Raw genomic sequence first — 27,040 nt, 5'->3', positions numbered from 1 at the left:
CCTAAAGACAACATGATTGCACACACAAAGTCAGTAAAGCCTGAAAAGATAGCACGTTGAATTTCAATCTTAACAGAATAGTTTACCCGCTGTAATAAATCATTATTCTGAGCTGCTTTAGTCAGGTATCATTTGTGTCGATGCACTCTGCGGATTTCAACATTACAGGTTGTTAAACCATGAAAGATACGATAATTAAACTTTACATATTTTGTCTCATATATCTTACTTTTCTATCTTCCATCTCGTGTCTTATGAATATCAAACCTGACATTGTCAAAATTAGCTTTCTGTTCCCATAAGGAAGACAAAACCCCATAACTCTGTGACCCGATTTAAATTCCCACAACTAAAGTCTTTCTCACACAAGCACAGAAAGAACACATCACACTAAAATGAGAAAACCAAAGTATCTTTATTGTTATCCACATGCAGAATACAGAAAAAAGAAGCTATTTTCGACTCACAGATGAGTGCCTACCACACACACTTGTCTACCCTCCCAAAACTCTTTACAATGTAAGAAGGTTATTAAGAAATTATTTCAATTATTCAGTTATTTGTTTCCATTTAGCAAAATCACAAACAATTCTGTAAAAAAGAACCCCAGACTCCCCAGATGACCCCCAGTTTCATTCAAATGACAGAGATACTTTATTTCGTAACTAGCAAGCGACTACTCAAGAGTGGATATTAGTGGGAGCTGAATTATGCATGCATTTATGCAGTACACTAACTGTAATGCCATCACACCCATGAATAACATTTGCAATGCTAATTCTAAACAATTTAGACTATGCAGGCTCTTATTTAGGCTTTTTCCCCACATAGATCTTTTGCTCTATGTACTTGCTAGTTATCTAAATAAGGTAGGAGTGTCATTTCCTCCAGTGGGCTATAGTCAGAGTCAGCATGCTGGTTCAGAAGACTGTTATTATTTCTAGAAATACCTTTTCAATATACAGTAGAGAGTAATAATATCTCAGGTGATGCCCTTGTGGCCAAACATGCAATAGTCATCAATGTAGTAGTTCAAATTATTTCACCATAACGAGCTAATTCTCTGAGCTAGACTACTAATGTAGTATTATTGTGTGTACATATTTGTGTGTTTCATTGTGCTTTAGGACATGTATATGTATTATACAGTACTTGAATGTATTTATATATGATTTATATATGAATATGGAAGAGTGTGTGTGTAGAATCGTGTGTATGTGTGCACACAGTCCATTGTCAGGGGCTGAAGGCTCTTGTGGACTCGTAGTCAGACATACACTTCGGCTTAATTCCTTTCGCATTGTAGTAATCCACCACCTGGTTAGGGACCTCTGCCAGAACACTCTTAGCCAAGGCAGCTGGGGAGGCCTGGAAATATAGACAGAGAAATAGAAGGAAATGAGTCGCAAATACACACACATCACCAGTCATGCCTGATTCTAAGAGGCTCAAATTTACTGTTGAGCTCTATGCTGCCAAAGGTGTAGACCTCTGAGATTGATGTGATTCATCTGACATCCTCAGAAACATTCCCGTTTTCACCTTTTTGTTCTCTGGTGTCCAAAAAAAAATTAGGTTTTTCTATACCGTATGAGTGCAAATATATGGTACAGCAGGACAATACACCATATCCTGACAGCTCCTGTCAGATTCTGCAATGAACCACCCTTGCTACACAACACAAAAGTAAAGGATCACACACCATGTAGAAGTTTCTGTGGCTCTGTCTGAGTTAATGATAGACCAAATACTACCTCTCACCCAATGGCACCTGGTACAGGCATCAGCCCCCTGGGAGAGGCAGAGTGGGTTTAGGTAGACGATGAATGATCAACATTATCATGTCCTCCACATGGAAGAGAGGATTAAGTTCTAGGTTGTTAGTAAAATTGAGTGGCAAAATGTGATCTGAATTCAGGTATTTGCAAATCTCATATACCAATCTTTCAATATTTCAAGAGAAACAAAGAAACCATGTGAGTAGGTGAAAATTGAGACAGTTGACTATTTCACAGAAATACTCGCTCATCTTGAATTTGATGACAGGAACATCTCTCAAAAAGGTTGGGACATGGGCAACAATAGGCAGGAAAAATAAGTGGTACTAAAAAATAAATAGGTGGACAACATGTTGCAGCTAATTAGGTTAATTGACAACAGGTCAGTAACATGATTCGGGATAAAAAAGAGCATTTTAGTGAGATAGAGTCTCTCGCAAATAAAGGTTTGCAGAGGTTTATTCATCTGTAAAAACCTGCATATACAAATTGTGGAATAATATCAAAATAATGTCCCTCAAAATCATACAATTGTGAAAACTTTGAATGTTCTATCATCTAAAATAAAAAGATCATCAAAAAAGATTTAGACAATCTGGAGATATCTGTGTGCAAAGAATATGGCTGAAAATCAGTGTTGGATGCCAATGATCTTTGAGCCTGCAGGTAGCTCTAGGTTAAAAGCAGACTTGATAATCACTGCATGGGATCAGGCACACTTTTACAAATCATTGTCAGTGAACTCAGTTCACCGTCCCATCCATAAATACAGGATAAAGCTCTGTCATGCAAATAAAAAGCCATGTGTCTACATGAACCAGAAATGATATGGTACTCTTTGGGCTGAGACTCATTAAAATGAACCCAACCAAAGGGGAAAACCATCCTGCTGTCGGATGAATCAAAATTTGAAATTCTTTTTGAAAATCACTGACACCAAATCCTCAAGTAAAAAGATGCGAGGGAGCACCCGACTTCTTATCAGTAGTCGGTTCAAAAGCCCGCATCTCTGAAGGCATGGGGGCGCATTAGTGCCTATGGAACTGGAAACTTACACATAAGGAAAGTGCCATCTGGGCTGAGAGACACATATAGGTTTTAAAGCAACATGTGCTCCCATCAAGACAATGTCTTTTCCAGGAAAGATCTTGCATATCAAGACACATCAGGACACTGCTTAATAGCAGGTTAACTGCAGCTATTACAATTGGCTTAAGAATAGAAGACGAGTACTCTGTGCTGGACTGGCCTGCCTAAAGTCCAATCCTTTGATGAACTGAAAACATTTGTCACGTGTCCTCAAAGTAGATTTCTTACACAAAATACACTAAAGACAACTCAGGATAATTGAGCAGCAACAATCCTATATCAAAGGGGATTCAACACAGTTGAAATATATCCAAGCATGGTAATATGTCCAAGCGCATGCTATTCATAGTCATTACTATGATAACAAGATATGACTTCTGTCATCTCTAGTCAGCCATATTTAGACTGTACAAGACATGTAATCACAACTTATAGCCAATGCAGATGGCTTTTCACAATGATGATGTATGATGGAAAAAATGAGATATTGAGGATATTTAATTGCCCCTTTATCCTCTGAGATACAATAATAACACTGTATATACAATAAATGAATTAAGTGAGAGTGCTTACACTTTGGACTTAAACAGAAATAATCAGATTAAATAAGAGAACAGAAAGCATATAAAGTCTAAAGCATAAAAAAACAAAACCTCCAGAACAATAGTTTAGTATTTAGTATTGAAGAAGGAAAATCCTTAACTCACACTAGTGCATTTATGAACACACAAACTCACACACAGAGGCCAGCCACTTGTCTGCATGCTACCACATTACACACACACACGCGCACACATACTTCAGAATCCTCAAAGTCAGAGAGTCCGTTGTACTCCGTCTCACATAATTCTCTGAGACAATGCATCATCAAAGTGCTTCCACCCCAACCTCTTCACTCGTTTTCCTTTCCTCTCATTTCCACCCTCCCTCCTCCTTTCTCCCTTCTGCTTCTATCTACCTGTTATCCTCCTCTCTGCCTGTCACCCAGCAGCTCGGTCCAGCTAATCTCTTCTGAAAAGAAACGACGGAGCAGAAAATCACCTCTCCACCTCTGTCACACACTCCCTCGTTCCCTTTTGTCTTTAGCTCTGGTCTTCCACTGACCCCCCCCCCCCCCCCCCCCCCCCCCACCCCCCCATCCAACGCTATCACCACAGGGAGCTGTCTCTCTCCCTCATCCCTCCCCATTATTCATATCAGTTCTCCTCTCTGTCCAATTTTAGTCTCCAAATATTCAATACATGTTCCTACTCCTTAACTTGCTGATTCGATGGAATATAATTGTCTAATTTCCCAACCTGTCACAGACCAAACTCACCATAACGGACCCAGCCAAACACATCTGGTCAGAGCCAGGCAAAATTAATGCCACCAGAGAGGCAGTTATACAGACTTACTCTCTCACACACACACTCACACATGCAAATACAAATAATCAAGAGAGCAGAGATCTGATGTGTTTTGACGAGCACGGAGAGCGTATTACGCCCACACACACATGCAAAAGAAATGTCGTAAGTAAGTCTTCTCTCCCAGAATAAAAGTCCACACAAACAAAACATTGAAATATAACCTTTTGAAGTTTAGGACAAAAAAATAAAGTTATTGTATTATGACTACTTTGGCATTGATTTCCTTTTGAATTAAATAGATAAATCTAGTAGCTGTTCAAACAGAATGGAGGGCAGTAAAACACTGTCCCTGTGGTCTCTGTACTTGTGTTTAAATTGGGACACAGATAATTGGGAGTATTCTAAACAGGATATGCTCGACCCCGTCCTGATCTGAAAAAATGTTGAAAGTAATTTGGTGGTTAAAAGTGATTCAATTATCTTTAAGATTTTAATAAATATTCATCAGTATGTGCAGAATTTAGGGGACACCTATTTTTTTTACCCATATGCAAAAACCCACCACTGCTTTGACTAATTTCCGGTTCAGACTAAGGCAGAGACCAAAAAAAGAGTCAACAAAATGTAAAGTCAGTGTGGTATGAAAACTCAGAGTAGTTTGAGTAGGTCTCATTTATGTGAGAGTTGCACTCTGTGCATTCAGGATTACATGTGAGTCCACTATGGGCCACATGACACAAATGCCTTCATCTGAGGGTGCAAATGAGGCTAATTTATTTCTTTATTTCTCTGTACACTGACTATTCATCTGTAGTGCCTGCAATTGTGCATGTTGTCATCTGCAAACGAGTTTAGTCATTCCAACTGTGGTCTTTTTCTTTTCTTTTTAAGTCTTAAGATGTTGAGATATCTTAAAAAATGTATCGTCTACCCTCCATGTCATGTCAACCAAACACAAAAAACTAGAACATTTCAGGAAACACCACACCATATATGAAAATGATACGGAAAAGCACATCATTTCAGAAAACACAATAACAAAACAGAAGACATGTTGCTTCTTTGTCTGTCTTGTGTCATCTGAAAGTGTTGATGCCACATCAGGCTTAAAAATAAGAACATGCTTATTCATCACATGTAAATTTTTGGTGGTGTAATGGAGGAATTGGTATGAAGTCAGTGAATAACTAAGGAAGGAACAAAAGTGCAGCAAAAGAATGTAGTCAAAGCCACCTGAGAGTTGAAAATAAACAGTAGGAATATGGGAAACATGCACTGTATGCATTACATCTCACGTCTCTAAATCAAACAAACAAGTGAAATATTACATCTACTGCCAAAGGAACAGTGGCTGTTATATGAGAAAACAGAGGACAGCGAAAGGGTAACATTAACAATGTCAGCTAAGCTTAACTTAACAAATAAACCTTTACATGTGCGATTATTAAGCTGACTGAATTATTTCTATGCACATTTTTCAACTCCAAACCATATAAACTTAGATGCAAATCCATTTGAGAACCTCCCCTTTCAAACATGAGATTTACAGTGAGGGAAGACAATCCACCTCTTCAAACAAAGTTTGCAAGGCTGCGTTTGCTTTGTCAGTGAAAGCTGATCACGACCAGATCAGTAAACTGCAGACTCCACTGATGGAGGGCTTGGGGCCATTATTGAAAAGAGATGGGGAAATGTTGTTTACCGAAGACTTTGAAAGGCCAGAAATGTAATTGAGTTGTCATTTGGTGGTATTTCTTATTACCTTTCTTTCAAAACATGAAATCAACATAAGTTGGGAAAAACACTTTTAGCAATGTAGGTAGCATTGCAATGATGAGGAAGATGCTACATAACATCTTCCTCTGAGACAGACTGAAGTCACTTTTTCTTACTGAAACATTTTCAGGTGACATACAAAAGCTCCTGGTCTGACTTAACAACATTTCATTTGCTCAATTAAAACATTAATCAAGAGGATATTTTGCAGAATAATTGTATGTATATGTCGCACAGATTCTATGTAAATCTCCAGTGAAATTGCCCTGTTGTTTGAAAGTTTCATCCTGTCGTGTTGTTAGAGAACACAGTTCACGTTAAACCAGTTGTCACTCATTCTAACTTTTTTTGAGGACAAAAAATTTGTATTGCACTGTTTTCTTATGGTGCTTCTATACTGTCAGTAAAGCTTTTGAAAGAGTGACTGGAAAAAAAAATGCACCATCTTAAAAATTGGTGGGGACCTCAGCGTCCCAAGCATGAAAGGCATCTATGTATTCAAGGTGAGCCGATACCTTATCATATTCACCAGCACCTCTTACCTCCATATGCAGACTTGTCTTCCTTTCGAACAGCAAACTCTCAAGTGCGTCAACACAGCATTTACGCTTTGTGTCTGCTATGACGTCAGGGAACCAAAAGGCAGCTAATGTGTCAGAAAAACCAGCAGCTTTGAAACAAATTGCAGTATTTGACACCCTGGGAATGAGCACAGATTGGATCTACAATGGTTGTGGAGAAGTAGGAACAGATAATGTACAAATTAGCTGAAAAACAGCATCTGGTGCAAAACCCCCACCACCACCTACGTGTTTGAAGTCCTTGAAAGGGACAAACTGGACGATGTCACGGAGGACAGGCTCGCCCTTGGGTGAACGCAGGATCCCATCATCCCCATCAAGAATCTGCATGTCTGTGAAGTCTGCGTTGCCCACACCAACGATGATAACAGACATGGGCAGGTGAGAGGCATGCACAATGGCCTCCCGTGTGTCGGCCATGTCAGTGATGACGCCATCCGTCAGGATCAGCAAGATGAAATATTCCTGAGTTAACAGATTCATAGTTTGGAGTGAAGGAAGGAGAAATAGATATTTAATGGATTTAATCATTTAAAAGTGTCTTCTTGTCAGGGGCTAATAAAACTCATTCTTATCCAGAGAGAAGCGGCTTTAGAGCAGAGAGGGGTTCATATTAAAAAATGTATGACTGGAATGGAATCAATATCAATTATTCCTCCACTCCTTCACAGTTCATCTCATTTCTCTCATCTTTTCACTCCTCTGATGCCTCACTTTTTGCCCTTTTTCTGATTTTGTATTTTCCTTCTCTACCCAATCTGCCATTGCAAACAACAGTCACAACAAGAGGAACAAAAATGCTCCAGTCTTTTTGACTCCTGTCTTTTTCATTTTCTTGCTCACCATAGCCTCTTTGGTGTGCATCTCCTCTGAGGCAGAGGAGGCCACTTTCTGGATGATTGGGGCAATGTTCGTGGGTCCGTACAGCTGGATCTTAGGGAGGCAGTTCTGGTAGGCTTCCACCACGCCTTGTATCCCTGCAACACAAGTATGTACAGGTACTTTTGCTGTTTGTTGATGTCTCTTCCTCCATAGCATATGTCTGTGTGCAATATTGCACCACGCTGACCTTGCAAAATCAAAGTTCTTGTACTTGCAAAAAGCATCTACTACAATAAATCATACTCTCCACATGTGATTGTACTCCAAGGTTGCTGAGACATTTTTAAAAAGCATTCCATTATAGTGCGCACAAATGCACAGTTAGATGCATACACCTTCAACAAGGACTGCAGCTATGTTGGGAGAAAAGCACAGAAGCCCATTTAACACATAGAGATTAGTGTTGTTTTTCTCTGTATCGTAGAGGCTGAAATACATCCTGCAGCATTGTGACAAATCTCCCAATTGCATTTGTGTGTGTGTGTGTGTCTGTGTGTGTGTGTGTGTAAAGGAGGAAACAAAGGGAAGAGTAATATGGGGCTAACAGTGAGATAGAGATGAGAGGCATGCAGTGGCTATACTGCAGGGCTGTTTTTTGGTTCTGTGATGTGTGAATGTGCATGTCAAGTGTGTTTGTGTGAGTTTGAGGTGGGGTAGCTCACCGGCACATTCAGGATTGTCCTCATCAAAGTTCACCGCAAAATCATGTGAAACCTTTGGGCAGGGCAGAGAACAGACAGGCCTTTAACGGTTGCAACAACAATGTGTCAAGTCCGATTCACAGGTTGACAGATGTTTTCTGCCTTTCATGTTGATCAAAAGCAAGCTGTGCCTCCAAAAGAGGGCTAAAATCTTAATCTGAACCAGCCAGAAATCCCCCTTCTTCAACAAATGCACACGTCCTACCTTGAAGTCAGGCGGTATCAGAGCTCCAAAACCAAATGCTGGGAACATTTTATCACTGGAGAAATGGAGAAAAACATGGTGAAGGCAAATAATGGACAAAAGCGTAAGAAATTTCTAAATCTCTTTGCATAATTAATACATAATGAATCACTTTGTGCATACAAATTTTGATCCTCAAGGAGAGAAAATCTAGTATGTGTGGGAGAGAAATTTGATGTGTGTGTCAGGATGAGGTGAATGATGATTAATGGAGTGGACCCTACCTGTCATAGTCTTGGCAGATTTCCCCTACAGCCACCAGCGCTTTGAGGTACTCATTGGGCTGGTAAGGGTGTATGTAGTGGAGGGAGCAGCTGTTTCTCGGGTCCCCATTGGACGCTGTGAAGTCAATTGCCACCTGGGACAGAAACACACACGGACACACTCACACAGCAAGTGGCCACAAACAGGCACTGATGAAAATATCAAGAAAATTCAAATGTTATGTGAGAGAACTTACCGTGAACTGAATCTGGCAGCCTCCCATGATGTAATCCAGGAAGGAATACATTTTTATGATCTGTAAGGAGAGAACATTTTAGTTCATTTTAGTTCACTTTGAGTCATGAATTGTTCAAGGGTTATGAAAAGACAGATAGACTGTGTTTTATTGTCTCAGATGGGGCTGTTCTGCCACAAAGTTGTGCATCAAACTTGCACAGATAAAATACATGCAACGTACACGTGGTCACGTAATATAGAAGAATACATTCATGCCCTCGAAAACAATCAGGGTTTGCTGTTCCTTAGAGTCAGAGAAAGTTGTTCTTCCTTTGAATCTGACAGGCAGTATAAAATAGATGACATGTATTCTGTTTACATAAAGTAAATCAATAATAAAATCTCAGGATAATCTATGATTTATTTTCAGCCTTCTTTTTTTCAAAACACAAAAAACAATCCACTCTTGTTTCTGAGGAAAATAATGGTGAGTCTCTCAAAAGTGGTGGCAGGTTGCAGAAGGGAGCTCCCCACATGGGTTACTCCTATCAGCTCTGCATGTAGATGAGAATCTTTTGGGGCCTGTGTGACGTAAATGTTATCTTCAAAGGGTGTTTTTGAGGCTTGTTGAGGGCATTCATGACAGCACAGGCTTTGGTGGAGAAGTCGGATAAATCAAATCTAGCTGCACCTTTGCAATCCACAACTGAACATCTATCCCTAAGGGTTGGATCTTGTGTAGCAATAACGTTTTTTTTTCATGCTCTTACTGACCAAAATACACTAGCGAATCAAGAACCACAATATTATATTCAAAGGGTATACCACCGAGAATGATTTCTCCTAGTTCTAATTACTGCAATGTCCAAGTATTTTAATAATTTGGGAATCACTTGAAAGGGAAGAAACACTGCCTCAAAATCTAATGTATGCTTTTTGTCATGTAATGGTGCGCGGATATGGTGTGCGTTTGTTTGCTTCTTTTTTGCATGTTCTTCTGCGCAATAGAACCAATTCTTCTGGCATGACAGCGTACCCCGAAGTTTCACCTTAACACTTACCTTTTGACATGTCATTTCAAGGTGTAAAATGTGAAATGTGAAAAGATTAATGCCCTACAATACAGCTTCAGAAAACCACTAAGGTGTCACACCAGAGCAGTAAAATCTCATTCAAAACTGTAACAAGCATGTGCTATTTGGGTATTCTACTAAGTGCAAGTAGAGGAAACGACATAGATGCTTCCAGATAAGAAAAGTCCTGAGAATGCAATGATTCTTAAAGTTAATCTTGAAACAATCAGACAAGTTCCCTGGCTCCAAGTTTTTCATGTAAATTTAGTTTGGATAAAAATAGCAATGTTAGGACCAATCTTTCAACTCTGGGAAATGTGCGTTTGAAACCATAACTGAAAAATATATATGTATTCATATTCATAATAATTAGTTACATATATGAAGGGCAAGTATACATAAAGATTGCAGACGCCACAAGGATAATACTGTGCGACCTCACCTTGCATTGATTGAGAATGACAGTCCCAGAGTTTCTGTAATTTTTCTTCTTCACCTGATATTTAGGGTTGATACATTCCCATTGGATCTGGGTAAACACACACGAACAAAACAATATGTAACAGTGGCCGGGAAGGATTATAGAGAGGCATACACCAGTGCTTTGAGTTAGAGTGTGCATTTTCTTACCTGCTTGCCCTCCTGCTCTGCCCTCATCATCTCCTTATATGTGGTCTGAAACTCCCCGATGAAGTCATGTTTTCCATTGGAGTCCCAGTCCCAAACTGTGCACTGCCGCAGAAAAAGGCACATGCACACATCAACTCAGTTAATGCACAGCGGCAACACAGCTACCTAAACGCACACACATGCACTCGCAGGCACGCAGAGAAATGCCATGCTGAATGATTGATAAGGTGGTGTTAGTGGGGGGGCGATGGAGCGGTGAAATATTAATCTTAGGATGCTGAGAGCGACGCAGCTTAAGAGACAGGTTTATGTGTGTGTTAGTATTTAGATGTAATAGTTTGTTTCTCTCAAAGGAGCTGCTTGCCGTGATGAATGACTACAATTAAGTGAGGGTCAGCAGAAAAAACTTAATGCCTCGTAAAAAAGCAGTCTGATCATTTCAAAAGATGACAAAAGGCACCAGTTTATGTGCTCACCCACATAGTTTCTGGTGTTCAGAACGTTCTAGGAAGCAAACCAGAGTTAACACAGACACCCAGAAAAATCTTGACTCTTATGTTGTGGTCTAATTGATGAGAATGAGTCAATTCGCTGTAAAGCTTTGTGACCCTCTTGCCCATGGTCAAACTAGCAAATAGCTATCAGAACTTATCCAACAGTGTCTGATTAAAAACAAAGACCAGGAGTAATCCCCTTATTTCCTTTCTGCCACTTAAGCTGCTGAGAGCCTAAACCTGAAGTGTGTGAGTCCTTTTTTTGTCTGTGTGTGTCCAATCATTTGTGTTTTTGACAGTAATTTCTGTGTACGAGGCAGCGAGCGCTTGATTTTGCAGCCTCGCTTCCACTTGAAGTTGCTGAGAGGTGTGCTAGAGACTAATGAAAAAATCAAGAAGCTCTGTTCCATTCACTGAATACTAACTGACGGAGAAAGCGGGAGGCGAAACGGGGAGAGAAAGATAGAGGAAAAGTAGAGAGGTGGAGAGATGGGTAAGGAGAAGTACAAAGAGAGAGGCAGCCAGACACTGCAGAAGCGGGTTATGCATTTATGCATTGGTCAGTTAAGACTCCGGTGGAGAGAAAGCCCTGGTCTGAATAGAAATCTCTGCTGTGTCATTTCTCACTATAGCCCTGATACTTCAAACAGGTAACCCCAGAAACCATAGCCAGTGGCGTGCATGTGCATTTGCGAGTGTGTGAGCCCTTTCTCCTGCTGTCAGGAGCCGTGCAGAGTTAAGAAGCCTCTGAATATTTAATGAACGGCCTCATGTTTATTCATGATAAGAATAACTGTTCACAGCTGATGTGCAGCCACTGCTCGCGCACGCACGCACAAACGTGCACGTACTTAGATGTACTTTGGCAAAAGAAGGTGAGAGCTTAAGATGACCACACGGGCCTTTAAATATTATGAAGGCATCTGGAAAAACAACGTGACCTGAGCTCAACTCATGGCTCTGCAAAGAAAATGTAATGAGCTGACTGAGACTTTTTTTGTGATGAGCTCATAAAATTTTATTCACGTTATACTTCAAAATTACAATGGTGTCGGCATCCATGTTCAAAACGTTTTTACAGTGAATACCAAACCTAGTTCGAATTCATTTTCTATTTTCCTTTCTTTACAGTTTCTGCATAAAAAAAGAGTGAAGGTCTTGGTAGGTGCTATACAGGACCCTCCCTGGCCAGTGTGACATCATGTAAACACTTTTTAAACACTTTTTTAAAGCCCAGATCCAATTAACGTTAAGACACAAATAACAAGACAAGCACACAAAACAAATTAACAACATGTTCACAAGAGATAAAAAAAAAATTAAAAGCAATTTGACGGTGCAGGTATGGCCAGGGTGTGGTAATATAAATGTGTAATGTGCAAATAGTTTCATTCTTTCATGGCCCTCACAGTCCCCTGACCTAATGTTCAGTCGGGGGAACTGCGAGGGCCATCAAAAAACAATGACTATACAGCTCATGAAGTTGTCCGTTGGGAGTTTTGAAGTGTGTTGAGGATCTTTATCCCATTTCAGAGGCTATCCTCTTTTTATGCTCAGTTTCTTTGCTGTCTTCCCTCTGCCACTGGCTGAAACACCAACCCAAAGTAAGCTCAACCCACCATCATGCAGCCTTTTTCTGTGACCCTTTGCCTCCAAACATCTCAGCTCATTGCAGCCAAAGCATTACTTTTTAATCTTATCAGTCCACACAACTTTTTTCTAAGAAGCTTGCTCAGATGTTCATTGGCAAACTTCCGACTCAGAATTTCGCAGTCAGGATGATAAGTTTGATATTTTTCTTCAGACTTGCATTTCCTTATTACATAATAGACTGAGGAAACTACTGCTTATAAAGTTCTTGCTGTCAACTAACAGCCTTTTACCATATCTATGAAAATTGATTAGTTTAATTCAAAGAGTGTGACAGAGCTGCTTAGAGGAGCCCACAGCCGCTGATTGCTGGGAAATGTTTAAAAAAAAAAAGCTTAAGAAGCGTTAAGATTTGCATCAGTTGAATGAGTGATAAAGATCTAATTAAAAACTTTAGCAAACTTTTGCATGCCACTGTATATGGTGCTTTTCCTAATCTTGTCTTGTGTTTTCAATGAAGCTTAAAAAAATGTAGCACCTTGTCAAAAAACTTCGGCAGGTGCTGTTTGGGTTTAGTCCTCTGAGTGAGCTTTGTGTCTCAGTGAGGTTTTTCCACACTGACCGTGCCGAACATCGTGTTTAAGATTGAGCATAATGTTGCTGCCATTATTTTTCACCAGTTTAAACAGCTGTAGAAGCAAACTCACCTTTAGCTCTCTGTCATGGTCTCCGCTGCAGAGTGTGTTCAAGGAAACTTTGAAGGATTTCCAAATTGGGCTCAGGTTGTTCATGACCGTCTGTGAACATTCAGAGTGTACATTCATAGAATAACAGTTATTGTTCATCACAGGCCTGAAACATCTGACCATATGTACTGTATGTGTGTGAGAATGCACTGTGATTACCTCAGTTCGGTGTACGAGCGACTCAGTTCCATCATCATTTAATCTAAAAATCTCCAGGAAAGGGTCTGATTTACTGAAGAAATCCTTCAAAGAGAAAACAAGCATGTAAAACATTCCCTCAGAAGTGTCTTTGATCGCCATAAATCTAAATCCATAAACTAACAATACCATTATTTCACCTCTCGATTCTCTTTTGTTTCTCCCACCCATCCCTCTCATGTCCTCTCAAATTTATCCACCCCTCCCTTCTGTCTCCTATCAGTCCCCTTGGGTGCAACTTGTTTGGATTAGTCATCCGTGGACATACATGTGGGTGTGTGTGCATGGAAGCTAAGAATTAATATAGTTATCTGTGTGCGGTGTCGAGATAAAATGGGGTTATAGCTTGGGAGAGGTGCCCACATATCTTGGCAGGCCTCTAATGCCAGATTTTAATCCTTTGGATTGTGAGAGTTCCTTTATCACTGAATCCCACATCTGTACTTCTCCACCAACAGGCACCTGTCTGACAACATGAACTCACCACTTTACCAATAATTCCTCTCATATCTTACAGAGTCCATTTGGAAATTCTAAAAGACATTCTTAAAAGCAAAATGGGACAAACCTTGTCGTCCAGCTTCCGAGCACTGAACGACAGTTCAACGTAATCGTCATTCCCAGATAACTCCTCTGCTGTCACCTATACAAGGGGGGGAGGAGGGGAGAAGAGGGAGATTGGGAATCAGTGGGGAAGAGGCAGAGGAAGGAGGTGAGAGAAAATGAGATGGAAATGAGGTACAGAACAGACTGAACAGGCAACATCATCAAATTAATTATCTGGGTGCATGAGGAGGTGTGTGTGCATGTGATTTGTGCTTGCGTATGTGTGCAACTAAGATTATACCATTATAGAAGACTTCCCAGCAGTGTTTCCCTGTTTGAGGAGAGCTTTGGTCAGTTTCCTCTGAGAGACAATCTGAAACAAGCAAAAACACAGACCTAAGTCAACAAGGGGTTACTTGGCTTTTCAACATAATGTTAACATAATATACATACACATCCAGCAGAAACAAAACAGCTTTATCATAACCTGTCAAATGACACATTTCACTTTGCTTGGAATATATGCTTGAACAATCTTCATCACTTCACAGTGAGCTGAAAAGCAAAATTGCCCATCAGAGAACATATGTTTCAATTGAGTTCAAAACTAAACAGAAGAAAAATAGAGTTTGATAAACAGTTTAAACAAGTTTTGTAAAAAGTCATTATTAATATTGACATAACTGATGTAATTTAAGAGGTTAAGTTTGCTGGAAAAAAACCCCAATTTATTTAAAGGCATGAAAATGATTTAGTATCTGAAAAAAAGCTATTTCTGACGTTAAAACTAGACTGTTAGCATCTAAACAATTGTTGGTTGGGCTAACTCTAATGTGGAGCTAAGATTAGCTTTTGAAGCCAAAATTGGTAAATCAGCAGCAACATATATCCTGGGTGATTGGGTGTTGTCTACGTGATTAGAAGGTGTTCCAAATAGAGGAATTTTGTTCCCTTAGCTGATATTCCCTGTGCATAAAGCAGGGAATACTGTTTAAGTACACTGTGAAATTAATACACTTAAAGTCTTAGCTCGAAACACTCTCTTTTTAATAGATCAGTTACAACCACTTACTAAAATCCTAATATACACATTTGGTGTTTTCATGTCAAAGTGAAACAATGCTGTTCTTTTCTTTACAAAACCCTGGATTAACAGCAGGATATTTCTGTTGACATGAACAGTTAATATTGGCATCCTGCTACCCCATTTCACTGCACCTCTTTGGCCCTCAAAATCCTCCTCCTCGATGGCTGTTATCTCACTTCTTCCAACTATTGGAAATCCACCAGCTTTAAGCTGCTGATAGGATCTCTGGCTATGAGAAGTAAAAGTAAATACATTCCACTCTCCTGCACAGCAGACTGGATCAAAATGCTGCAGGACCCTGGTCTTGTTTTAAAGACTCAGTATGACATCAGATTATCATTCCCTGAAATCAACCAACTCAACGTCTTAATGAGCTTTAAAGCAATAACAATTTTCTTTTTAAAAATTTGTGGATATTGAGTGATAGGAGGAAATAAAGAAAATCTTTAAATATCGATTGAAGCTATCACAAGCGTCAGCAACCCAATCAGTGAGCAAGGGTCTACAGATCAGAGTATACACTATAAATGCATTGAAAACAGTTTAAATCAGCCTCAGGGCTTTCTGTAAACACAAACTCAAGGACATTGAAACTGCAAATGCGGCCAGTGTAAGCAGCTGACCTCAAGTGTAAAGATCCGTAGTTAAAACTGACTTCTTGCAAATACATAAGTCTAACATACAGCAACCTTATTAAGGGATTATTTCCGCCAGGGGTGATTCTTGCTTCAAAAGCACATTCCATTCAAGATGCCCTGAAGCAGTCTTGCAGTCATGCTCTACACTAGCAAACAAAACACCAAGTGATTCTAAATTTTCTGATAACAAATCTACTCATAATCTGCACCTAAATGCCCTCCTTTCATGCGTTCATTAGTGAAAGTATGCATACATCTTATGCACTATTGGGTTTTACACTAAACTCAATCTGACATGCATTCAGGTGCCCCACGTTAACATCTCTCATGCACACCATTTGTCTCATGGGGTCACCAATCTCACATGCTCTTCCATATTTAGTCTGTTTTATTGAGCAGTATACAGTGGAGGCAGACAGTAATCAGCATGACCATATTTATGAATTATGTATAAAACAGGATGACTGTTGTAAGAATCCTGCCTTCTGCTAAAGATTCTGGAAATGATGTTTTCTGTACCTTTATTTGTACCCATTGCATTGATTTCCTTAATTAAAGTTATTGCTTTATACATGATCCCAATTTACTAACCAATCAGAGGGGCACACTGACCTGTCCTAAGGTACACTCCATGGCTCCAAGGAAGTCAGCATCACGGAGGCCATTGTTACCAGAGCTGATGTCGTGCAGCTCAAATCGGAGCCTCTGGACTTCCTCAAAGTAGTAATCCACCAGAAAGATCTTGGAGAAGACAGGACTGCTGCTGCTACGGATCACCTCTGTACGGTCTACCTGCAAACACACATGCAAATGCATAAAAATCTCCTGGCTTTCTTTAGTATTCAAACAATAAAAAAGGAACTGGCTGAAGTAGTGGAAACAAAGCTGAGCTCTGTTTCTAGTGCATTATCTTAGAAATAAAGTGTAATTATATTTTTCATCTGTGCAAAAAAATAAATCAATAAAAAAATTTAAAATTAAACAAATAATTGCTATGTCTGTTCAACTATTTGTTGTTCTAGATTAAAGATAAATCTAATAAATCTAGATTATCATTTTTCATATATCATATATGTAAGATGTGGGATCATTAAATGAAATATCAGTAAATGAGATCTTTTTGACTTTGAGATCAACACGTGTAAAAACGACCACCATAACCTTGTCTTATTCTTGAGTTATATAAACTTTAGACATAAAAGTCCTCCTTTATTTTGTAAAAGTTCTGTGAGAAAACACAAAAACTTTTTCTCGTCACTTGTGCACTATTCATTACTGGCAGTCTCGCTTTAAATTGAGTTCTTTATGTTCGTTCCAAAATGCACTGAAGTATGAAAATCTCATTCAACATCCAACTCACTGCGACTGTGCATTGATTGTGAATCTCAAAAGACTTCTCAGCTCAGCAGCAATTACAACCAATAGCCATTACCGCATTGTGCGCACTTATCAACTTTAAAACTGCGATCATTGATTTTTCTTGATGCCTTAAAGTCACACAAGCTGTTTGACTACATAGAAATCCGACTGTAGTTGTAACATTGATCTCACATTCTCTGCTCCCCACTGTCTGCTACAGAAAGGATCAGAATGCCGATTATAAGCATGTGACGGCGTCGACAACAAAACCCGTCAAACACTGGCAGCGACTGCGGTCTTTTCATTGCTGATAACCCTTTGGCTCATACACACACACACACACACACACACACTGTGCAGAAGATACACAAAACAGAGTGGCACACACTCACCCAACTGTTTCAACGTTCTCTCGCAACAATTATCCAATTAAGAGGCTGAATCTGATGGGCAGCGATAGCGTTTGTCCATTTTCACATTCCCTCAAAGGGGCTTATAGTAATGCATATATTTTCCTTTTTTTCATGTATGAACACAAACACACACCAGTACTCTGCATAATGTTTTTGTATAGTCAAAGACAATCTATGCCTAATGCTGCACTACTTTCTGAGCACTTGATCGTAAGCTTCTACGGAAAAAGAGTATGCGTGTGTGTGTGTGTGTGTGTGTGTGTGGCAATCTTGCATTTGAGTAGCTTGCAGTTTGTGTACATGAGTGACGTGTGAATCCACATATGTTTGCACATCTGCTGAATGGGTCATTGCACGCTGGATGTGTGAAAGTGAGTATGTTAACTACATATCCGAAGGGAAGACAGATCACTAAGTACATTTTTTTCTTGCCACAAAAAATTTTATCTTTTCCCTTGTTCTGTGCTTTTATACAGCTCAAATAGTGATCTCTAGATTCCATTAGAAAGCCCTGAAAGAGCATCTGTGGCTTAAAGGACACAGAAGTAGATGTGGAACACTTAAAAGCAACAATAGGTGACCATTTCAATGTGAAACACAGTCTACCTTAATGTCGTCTCTATCTATTTGAGCTTCATTCAGTTCACAATGAGGCCAATAAAAGTGCAAACGATTTCAGGAAAAAATAGAATTGTTTCTCTGATTATTTTCATTTAGAATATAATAATATAATCTTATTATGACAAAGGGCTTTGGATAGATACAATCTTAACAAAAGTCTACAAAAGTTTTCATTTCAGTTGACCTGCATGGCATCCATAATCCATAATTCATAAGCGCCAAACATAACACAACACAATCACTGCTCTGCATGATAGCGAGTGCAATCATTTAGTCAAACATGAATTCAGCAGCGTGCTTGACTAATTTCAGGCATTCCCAGCGAAGATATTTATAATAAAACTGCTCACAACTGATCTGCAAAAGTAGTTGAAGACATTTATGTATTTTTCTAGTCTGAATAAATGTAAATGGGTCATTGCATGTCTGCTCACCTACTGATTTCTTGAGGAAAAATAAGTGTGTAACACCTTCTGTATTTTGATCATCGGGACCCTATAAGATCCCTAAAGCTCTACTTTACAGTATATCACAAATTTTCCAGCAAAATCTCAGAATTTCTGTCATATTTTGAGTCTCACCAACCACTCATTTTTCACTTAATTGGGAGTTTTCTATTCTATTTCAACTGTGAATAACTATTATCATAACTTGTTTTCACTTTCTGGTAGCTGTGATGCAGTAATAGGTTGACTCTCTCTTAATAAAGCCCCTGGCTCAGATGGTCTCATAGGAGACTTTTACAGACACTTCTCAAGGTTGTCCCATTTCACTGTATTTATTCATAGTAGTTACTGAAATGTTAGCTATTTAACCAAAAAACAATGGTGGTTTTCAATTGCCTGAATGGAATATTTCACTGATGGAATTCTATTTATTAAACTGGTGGCTTAAAGTTTCTGCTTTTTACTGAATTTGATGTTAATCGGCCTCCCATAGCATTACTGGAGAACCATACACAAATTTTATTATACTGGAAAATGATATATGCATATAATTTCTCACCTTTGCTCTACCGTAATATGGAACTATAGATCTGTACTGCACCGCAAATACAAAAACACTGCTTTAATATGTATATATATAACTATCCTAACAATCACTATCCTAATTGATGCAAATGGAAATTTGTTGGGATGTGGACGATTTTACACAAAACACAGTTACAATCCTCCCATTTCAGAATTCATGAAATCACATCATGAATTCATGAAATCACGTCATGCACTTCCCTGAGAATTTGTGTTTCTAACAAACTGATGCACCATATTATACAACTGCAATTGCCCCCACTAATTCAAGAAATTCTATTTCTAGACAAGAAATGCAAAAGCTATTTTATCAGAAAATGTTTTACAGAAACATAATGATACATTAAATAAATTTGATAAAAAAATACAGTCGCTAAATTATGTACATTAAATTCCCTATACCTCCTAAAGCAAAAGAAACATGCTTCGAAATCATGAAGGATTATCATCCCTCTACTTAGACTACGTTTAAAAATCGAAGATAACAATTGTTCATTTTGTAAAAACAATACTGAAACTACAGAGCATATATCATTGTCACATCATTATAATGTGACACAGCACAGACCTTCTGGCTGGTCCACAAATGGTTGAAAGATAAATTCCCATCATTTCTGGCTTCTCTCTCAAATGATAGCATAACGTTTGGTTTAATCTTGAAAAAAAGGAACTCTGTAGTAATGTTGTTCTGTGCTTGGCCAAGTTTTTTATACACAAAAACAGAAGGTAAAATGTCCCCCAAATTTTGTTTCCTTTAGAAACTAATTCAAATTGTACTTAACAGATCACAAAAAGAAATATACATATATATAGATATATATATATATCTATATATATATATATATAAACTATCTGAAGCTGATATTCTTACACACTATCAGTTAAAAATGGCCGTGTTACTGTTATTTCTGTACATGCATATTTGTTCAACAAAGAGGGGAAAAAACTTTCTAATAGTTATATTTTCATCCACTTTCTCTAATAAGACATGTAGAAGTTATTTAGTCCTGCAATAAAACAAGATTAACTGGCACAGATTCTGCTAAATATAGCTTCAGAGCTGAAAACCTACTTTTTTGACTGTGTATCTTCCCAAGAGGGATTATTCTAAGTTCCATGAAACTTTTTTTTTTTAACAGAAGAGCTTTGATATTATTTTCATATATATAAAAATGAAAAATGTTTGATGAATTTGTCATCTGATAATTAGTTGAAAATGGATTATCTTTTTAAAAAATAATTTGGCATGGAATGACCTATATATCTATGAAAGTGATAGTGAACAGCTACAATAAAGTTATGGGAATTCTGTTCACTGACACTAACAAAGAAGACGGAAAAGCAACTGATCATTCAGAAATATGTCCAAATGTATACATTGTAATTTCTATTTAGGGGCTCTTACGTAGTGTCTGCAGATTCTCACTGTAAGAAAAAAACATGCCAAACAACAGTTCAAATGGCACCTCAGTGCATGGCAGACCACGAAACACATTTGTTCGCACATCAGGTAGCACCTTCAAACATACTCACACACATTTCAGCTAGTATTCAGCACATCTCATAAAGGGGGAATCAGTGTGAAGAGAAAGGACACTTCAGCATAATCAACTCTTGATTCATAAGTCTGACCGACCATTATGCCTTGATTTTCTCATTATGAAATAGCCTTTCTTAACTGGAGACACAACTAGAAGCGGCCTCTCCCCTCCCGCCTCATCGCCTCTCCTGATTACTGTACCTCAAACCACTGCCCGTGTGACTGCATCTTCAGCACCACGCACGGGTCAGGTTTGGAGAGGGCGTCGCGGTCCGAGATCCCCCGGCAGGCCACTCTCAGCTCCACTTTGGTCAGGCACGGAGAGCTGATGAAGCCCAGCGTGGCCTCCGCAGACTCATAGATGTTACTCATGCTGAACTCACAGTCACTCGCTGAAGAAAAAAGAGACGGAAAATAGGGCTCATTTGTACAAAATAGACAGACAGACAGACAGACAGACAGACAGACAGATAGATAGATAGATAGATAGATAGATAGATAGATAGATAGATAGATAGATAGATAGATAGATAGATAGATAGACAGATAGACAGACAGATAGACAGACAGACAGACAGACAGACAGACAGACAGACAGACAGACAGACAGACAGACAGATAGACAGATAGATAGATAGATAGATAGATAGATAGATAGATAGATAGATAGATAGATAGATAGATAGATAGATAGACAGACAGACAGACAGACAGACAGACAGACAGACAGACAGACAGACAGACAGACAGACAGACAGACAGACAGACAGACAGACAGACAGACAGACAGACAGACAGATAGATAGATAGATAGATAGATAGATAGATAGATAGATAGATAGATAGATAGATAGATAGATAGATAGATAGATAGATAGATAGATAGACAGACAGACAGACAGACAGACAGACAGACAGACAGATAGATAGATAGATAGATAGATAGATAGATAGATAGATAGATAGATAGATAGATAGATAGATAGATAGATAGATAGATAGATAAAAATGCAATGCACTGCAGTTTGAACTGTTGTTCGTATTGTAAGGAGCAGATGCAGATGGCCTGACTAAGCAGACAGCACTCAAAGTGTCACGACAAGGTCAGAACTGTGAAGCTACTGAATTTCAGACACGATGACCAAATACACACAAATGCACATGTAACACACAGTATTACCACGAAGGCACTTACATCCACACATCTGAGTGCATGCGTGTGTGCATATTCATGTGAGGAGGCACAAGCAAACACATCTGCACACAGGCATAAAGTGAGCTTTGCTGAGTCTCCAGGACATGTTGCCGGGTTTCTCCTCAAGTTTCCAGTGAGCAAATACAGCGTTCACAGTCCATGAAAGGAATATTCTCGAGTATCTAAATCCTGAACGGCAGACCTTAATGGCATCATGACGTGGAGGTAATGAATAATTAATCGTATTTTACAGTGAGAAAACAACACTTCATTATGATGAAGTCTGTCAACTGCTGTATATTTATTCAATTAAAATCCCATTATCTTCAAACACGACTAAAGATAAGTGCAGTTCCCCCAAGTCATAAACAATGTAACATTAATATTGATCAAGGAAATGTGTTGGTAGAGCATCTGGCAATTTGTACATATGTTCATCTTTTTTTATTTAATAAGTTAGCTGGGATGACTTTCACGTTCAAATCCAACTAAACAGGTGTTCTGAGAATCTGCTCAATAAGAACTGTTTTCAGGATCGTGTGGGTGTGCGCAGCTCTTCTTTGCTCCCCTGTTAGTTTGCTGCACCTGTTTGAGTGTCTAAGATTCAATTCCCAGCATATCCTCAACCATCTACAGCCTGAAAAGAAAGTGTTCAGGGCCTTTAAAGGATTATTTCGATATGTTTGGAAGCAATTGCTCTCTAGTGTATTGCACCTGCTTTGAACGTTAGCAGCCCCTTTTGATAGCCTTCTCTCATGGTTAAGCGTGAAGTAGGCACAAAATCATTTCATTCATGCAGATGGACACAAATTTGGTGACAACCAGCACCCAATAGGTTTTATTGTGTGCACCAGGCTTGAGTCTGTTGCAGATGGAGCAAACATGGTGCCATGTATAAGATAGATGAAGGAGATATGTTGGAGAATCTAATTCAAGCCATGATGTTTTTCTAATTACACTTTATAGACCTAAACTTAACTAAACAGCAATTTGAAATGAAATTAGGCATAAAATAACACTGCACTAGACCTTTTCACAATGATTCTTTGTGATAAAAGGAAAATTTCTCCCATCTGCAACAAACTTCTCCTCGATGTTATAGAGATTATACCACAGGGAATTAATCCTGTAGCTCACAAGAAGGTTAATTTAGGCCAATGTCAAGCATAATCAAGAGAATGAGAACAACTGACAAATTAACGAGCAGAAAACAATCAAATTATCAGTCAAAAGTTAGCTAGGAAAATCAAAACCAAACTCACATTTTGTCCATCATAAACATGAAGCTACAGGCTGGAGCTGCTAAAGTTAATTCAGCATGAAAGGAATCAGGTGGGAGCAGCCTGCCAAGCTTTGTCTAACAGAAGCACAATTAGCCAACCAGCAACTCTCTATCTCACAAATCAACAAGTCATGTTAAATATATTAAAGCCTCACATAATCTGTGGGTGTAAAAAATGAAAAGGTGTTAATTAGTCGGTTGTAGAGGTGTTGATAGGCCCGTTTTCAGCATTTAAACAGAGCTGTCTCCAGGCAAACTGTCGACACGCCGCGGGCTCACCTTTGAAGAAAATAAACAAAGGTGGCATCGATATACTGGGCAAGGACAATAAAAGTAACTCCCAAAAAATGTTCCTTTGAAATAGAATAACACATTTACTGAGCATTTGCAGTCACAGTTACTAAAAAAGTTACAGTAGCCCAAAGCTGAAACAAAGGTTAAACCAAGTGTAAGATTATAGGTCATCCATGATAATCCTGAAAGGTATGACTGCCATTTCACAGCCCAAAGCATAAAGAGTTGAACCTTGGGTGGCCTCAGGCCCTGTTAGCCCTAACTGAGATATAACCTTAGATTTGATGTTCTAGATGGTACCAAATGAATATTAATGCAGCGGTCTAGTAGTACCATCCTTAGGGAGTGAAGCTCTTGGAATTGGGTCTGACTCTGACCTGAATGTCTCTCTCACTCAACCCCCCCCCCCCCCACCCCCCACCCCCTCCATCTTCCATAATTCATGTTCAAAGTGTGTGTGAATTGATATTTTTAGTAAAGCATGGTAAACTGGCTGTATAGAGACATACAGATGTTGACTAAGCCACATGGCAGATGTGTGACATACACTAGACCTGTGTGGGAGTGGCACAAAGTTGGATGTCCAAATGCGCCCCTTGTAGTACATTTAATTCTGCATGAGTGTGTGTGTCTGTGGGGAGCAGCAGATGCCCGTCTGTTCCGGCTGAAAGAAGATGACACGATAGGGAAGGGAGATGTGGAAGATTTCTGCAGCCAGATATATTATGTGCCGAATCCTCCTTTGCATTTCAGCAAAGCATCAGCGCTCACATGTGTTACACACTGCCGGAGGTGACAATTAATTTTCACATCACACTTCTTCACAGGATCTCGCACTAGCGTCGGTGGTTTTGCAAAAACTGACAGCTGGTTAAGTTCTATATTTATATGGAGAAATACTAATCTGTGGTGGTCTTTAGGTACAAAACGCAACAACAACAAGACCAAAAACAACAACATGTCAGAGCGCCACAACATTTCAAAGAACGCGACGGCAGGACACACAATATTTCAGGGAACACATCAACAAAGAGCACAGAGAAAGACATGCAAACGCAGGAAACAAACCAGAAACGCCACAAAATTTCAACAATAAACCAGAAGAACCTAATTCAGAAACAAATCTGCTATGTTGTTGTGTTTTCTGAAATGCTGTCAGATTCTGTCGTTTAGAGAGAAAAAAATCAAAGTCATTCATTCAGTTGTTTAGTTGTTAATCTGTTCATCTATTTGTCGATTTGAGTGTGCATTAATCCAGGTTTAGTTTTAGAAAAATGATTCATTTTTCCTTGTATTTCTTCAGTCAAGGCCACAATCGAACAGAAGAGTGCAAATAGTATAAATAGAGGCTAAGCTTTTTACCTGTAATGCTCAGATAAAAGCCCAGTGGCAGGTTGCCTGGATTGCACCAGAATCACAGCACAGCTCCTCAATCTCAGGCTGTTTTCCTCACACTGTGACAATCACTCCAGTGCAACTCGATTGGCTTGACCCTTGACTTTGTGAGTGTCCATGTGTAAGAGAATGTATAGGTGTGACCATTCACCATATGTGCAACAGTGACTGTGACCGATTTGGAATCACAGAATCCGGCATGGCAGGTCGATGACAACAGACATTAATTGCTCGGTCACATATTGATTATCAGACAGAGATAATAAGACTCACATGCACTTCATCCTAAATAAGCATGTGGCTTTCTTTGCTTTTTTAAAAACACGAACATCAACCGTGAAAGAATGGACCAAGGAGGAATTCAGGGGAAAATCCTAAGTGAACCGGTTCTGTGAACTTTCAGTCCTATTGGCATAGAGGGATGGCCGAGGAGAGATGGAGAGTGAATTGAATCAGAGAAAGAACTGAGAGGCAGTTAAGTGAGCAAACGTGAAACAGAGCTGACAAGAGAAAAGAAAAAGAGATGGAGAAGGTGGATTTTCCCCGCTGATGTGGCTTATCTGGTGAGATAAAGCAGAAGCTTTCTGAGAAGCCCTAACTGTGTTTTCCAGTCATTTCAGACAGAATATAAAAATCCCCCATGGATTGCTTTAAAATGATATTTGGTTTATTTTTGTTGATCAGTAGTGGAATAGGTAGTTTTCTGGTTTGTTTTGCTCTTCACAAAAAAAAAAGAATCATCTATCCACAAAGTCACACAAGCTGGCAAATAGTGATTACGGACCCATCTCCATTCTCTGTCAGGATTTATGTTTGAATCGTAAGCAATCTGCATCACTTGCAGGACAAAATAGAAAAAAATGCCCACACCAAAACCTCTCATGCACCATCCAGGCTGCTCTGACCTCATGCAGAGGAACAACACTCACCTCAGCGTCCTGGAGAAAAGATCCGAGCGGAGCCGAAGAACTTCACCGCCGTTCACTTGACAATCACGAATACCTCACCGCCTCCGGACCCATCTCACTCTTGGTGTCTATATGGTCCCCCTCAACCCCCCCGCCGACACTGCAGAGATCGACCGCTTTGGGCGCTGACAGTGGATCAGAGCTGAGGGACGGTGAGGATGCGCACGCCTGGGTTTACTCTGGGCGAAAGGTAGGGAGGAGGATAACGGTGCGCCACTTAACAGGAGTTTGTAATCCGCTCACTCCATCGGGGGCCGCAGAAAGCGCACCGTACCCAGGGACCAGCGACCTGGGATCACGGTGTCTTTGCACCATCTAGTGGTGACTACGGTGAACTGCCTCTTCGAAAACTAATTTTGTGCTTCCCTGCTTTGATTGGCTGCGACGCGCTTCAGTGATTTTATAATAAGTGGTGACCGCACACCTGAGACCACTTGGCTGCGACAGCTCGCGCGGTGTCCCCAGCACATTCACAGATGAGATTAATCCGAAATTGGTTCCGAAACACTTATGACGAGATTGTAATGTTAGAAAGAGAAAAAATAATATTCGAACAGAATATTAAAAAGAAAAAAGTGTTTGTTTGTTTTACGGTAAAATATGTTTCCAGTTGCACACCTGGCGTTGCATTAACCTGTAGGCTATAAGAGGCGCATGCATTCTCAAAGAAATATGAATTCGTTTTCATTTTTCAACCATGCACAACAGCCTCTACACCCCTGTCAATTTGAAGAGCATCCAGACCCTACACGGAATTATAGCTTTATCTCCTTACGGGCTTAGGCTCGGTGCCATTTCATTCACAAATCAAGGCACTGATTTGTGAGGCAGCGCATTTGAGAGGATATTTTGTCTAAAACAGATTTGCATGTGGTTCTCTGGGAAACGTATTTATATTGACAGTTTTATTTGGATGCACTAGCCACTCATTCTAGAAAAAAATATTCTATCTTTGCCCATTAGGCCTATATTAGATGCTGCCGTCGTGCTGATGAGGTTGATTACTTATTCATTTGCCCCAGTTAACATACTGAAAGGAAGAGGGACTGTTTTTTTTACTAAGAAATACATTAAAACTTCCCTTCCCTGGTGTGTT

The 27,040-nt window shown here is 39.5% G+C and overlaps 1 protein-coding gene across 1 annotated transcript; it reads right to left on the bottom strand.

The window, feature by feature from the left end:
• Positions 1-410: 410 nt before the first annotated feature.
• cpne4b (copine IVb) lies at positions 411-26,227 on the bottom strand. Its single transcript, XM_072370881.1, has 16 exons — positions 25,906-26,227; positions 21,012-21,202; positions 16,459-16,638; positions 14,423-14,494; positions 14,144-14,218; positions 13,537-13,620; positions 13,339-13,428; positions 10,548-10,649; positions 10,360-10,446; positions 8,864-8,923; positions 8,628-8,761; positions 8,365-8,419; positions 8,121-8,172; positions 7,420-7,553; positions 6,805-7,041; positions 411-1,368 (listed from the first exon to the last, which is right to left on the bottom strand). Exons 2-16 carry the CDS (start codon positions 21,180-21,182, stop codon positions 1,237-1,239), a joined length of 1,665 nt encoding a protein of 554 aa, XP_072226982.1. The 5' UTR covers positions 21,183-21,202; positions 25,906-26,227; the 3' UTR covers positions 411-1,236.
• Between the last annotated feature and the right edge of the window lie 813 nt (positions 26,228-27,040).

This window comes from Leuresthes tenuis, unplaced genomic scaffold (assembly GCF_036924035.1).
Source record: "Leuresthes tenuis unplaced genomic scaffold, fLeuTen1.0.hap1 SCAF_18, whole genome shotgun sequence".
Lineage (NCBI taxonomy): Eukaryota > Metazoa > Chordata > Actinopteri > Atheriniformes > Atherinopsidae > Leuresthes > Leuresthes tenuis.
This window is presented reverse-complemented; position numbering and strand designations above follow the sequence as displayed.

Bases quoted from the DNA above. Each gene is read 5' to 3' on its own strand.
- cpne4b (XM_072370881.1), bottom strand. From the start codon at position 21,182: ATGAGTAACATCTATGAGTCTGCGGAGGCCACGCTGGGCTTCATCAGC. The intron at 8,173-8,364 runs GTAGGACGTGTG...CCCTGCCCAAAG, and splicing joins TGATACCGCCTGACTTCAAG to GTTTCACATGATTTTGCGGT. The intron at 7,042-7,419 runs GTGAGCAAGAAA...CTGTTAACTCAG, and splicing joins TGCACACCAAAGAGGCTATG to GAATATTTCATCTTGCTGAT.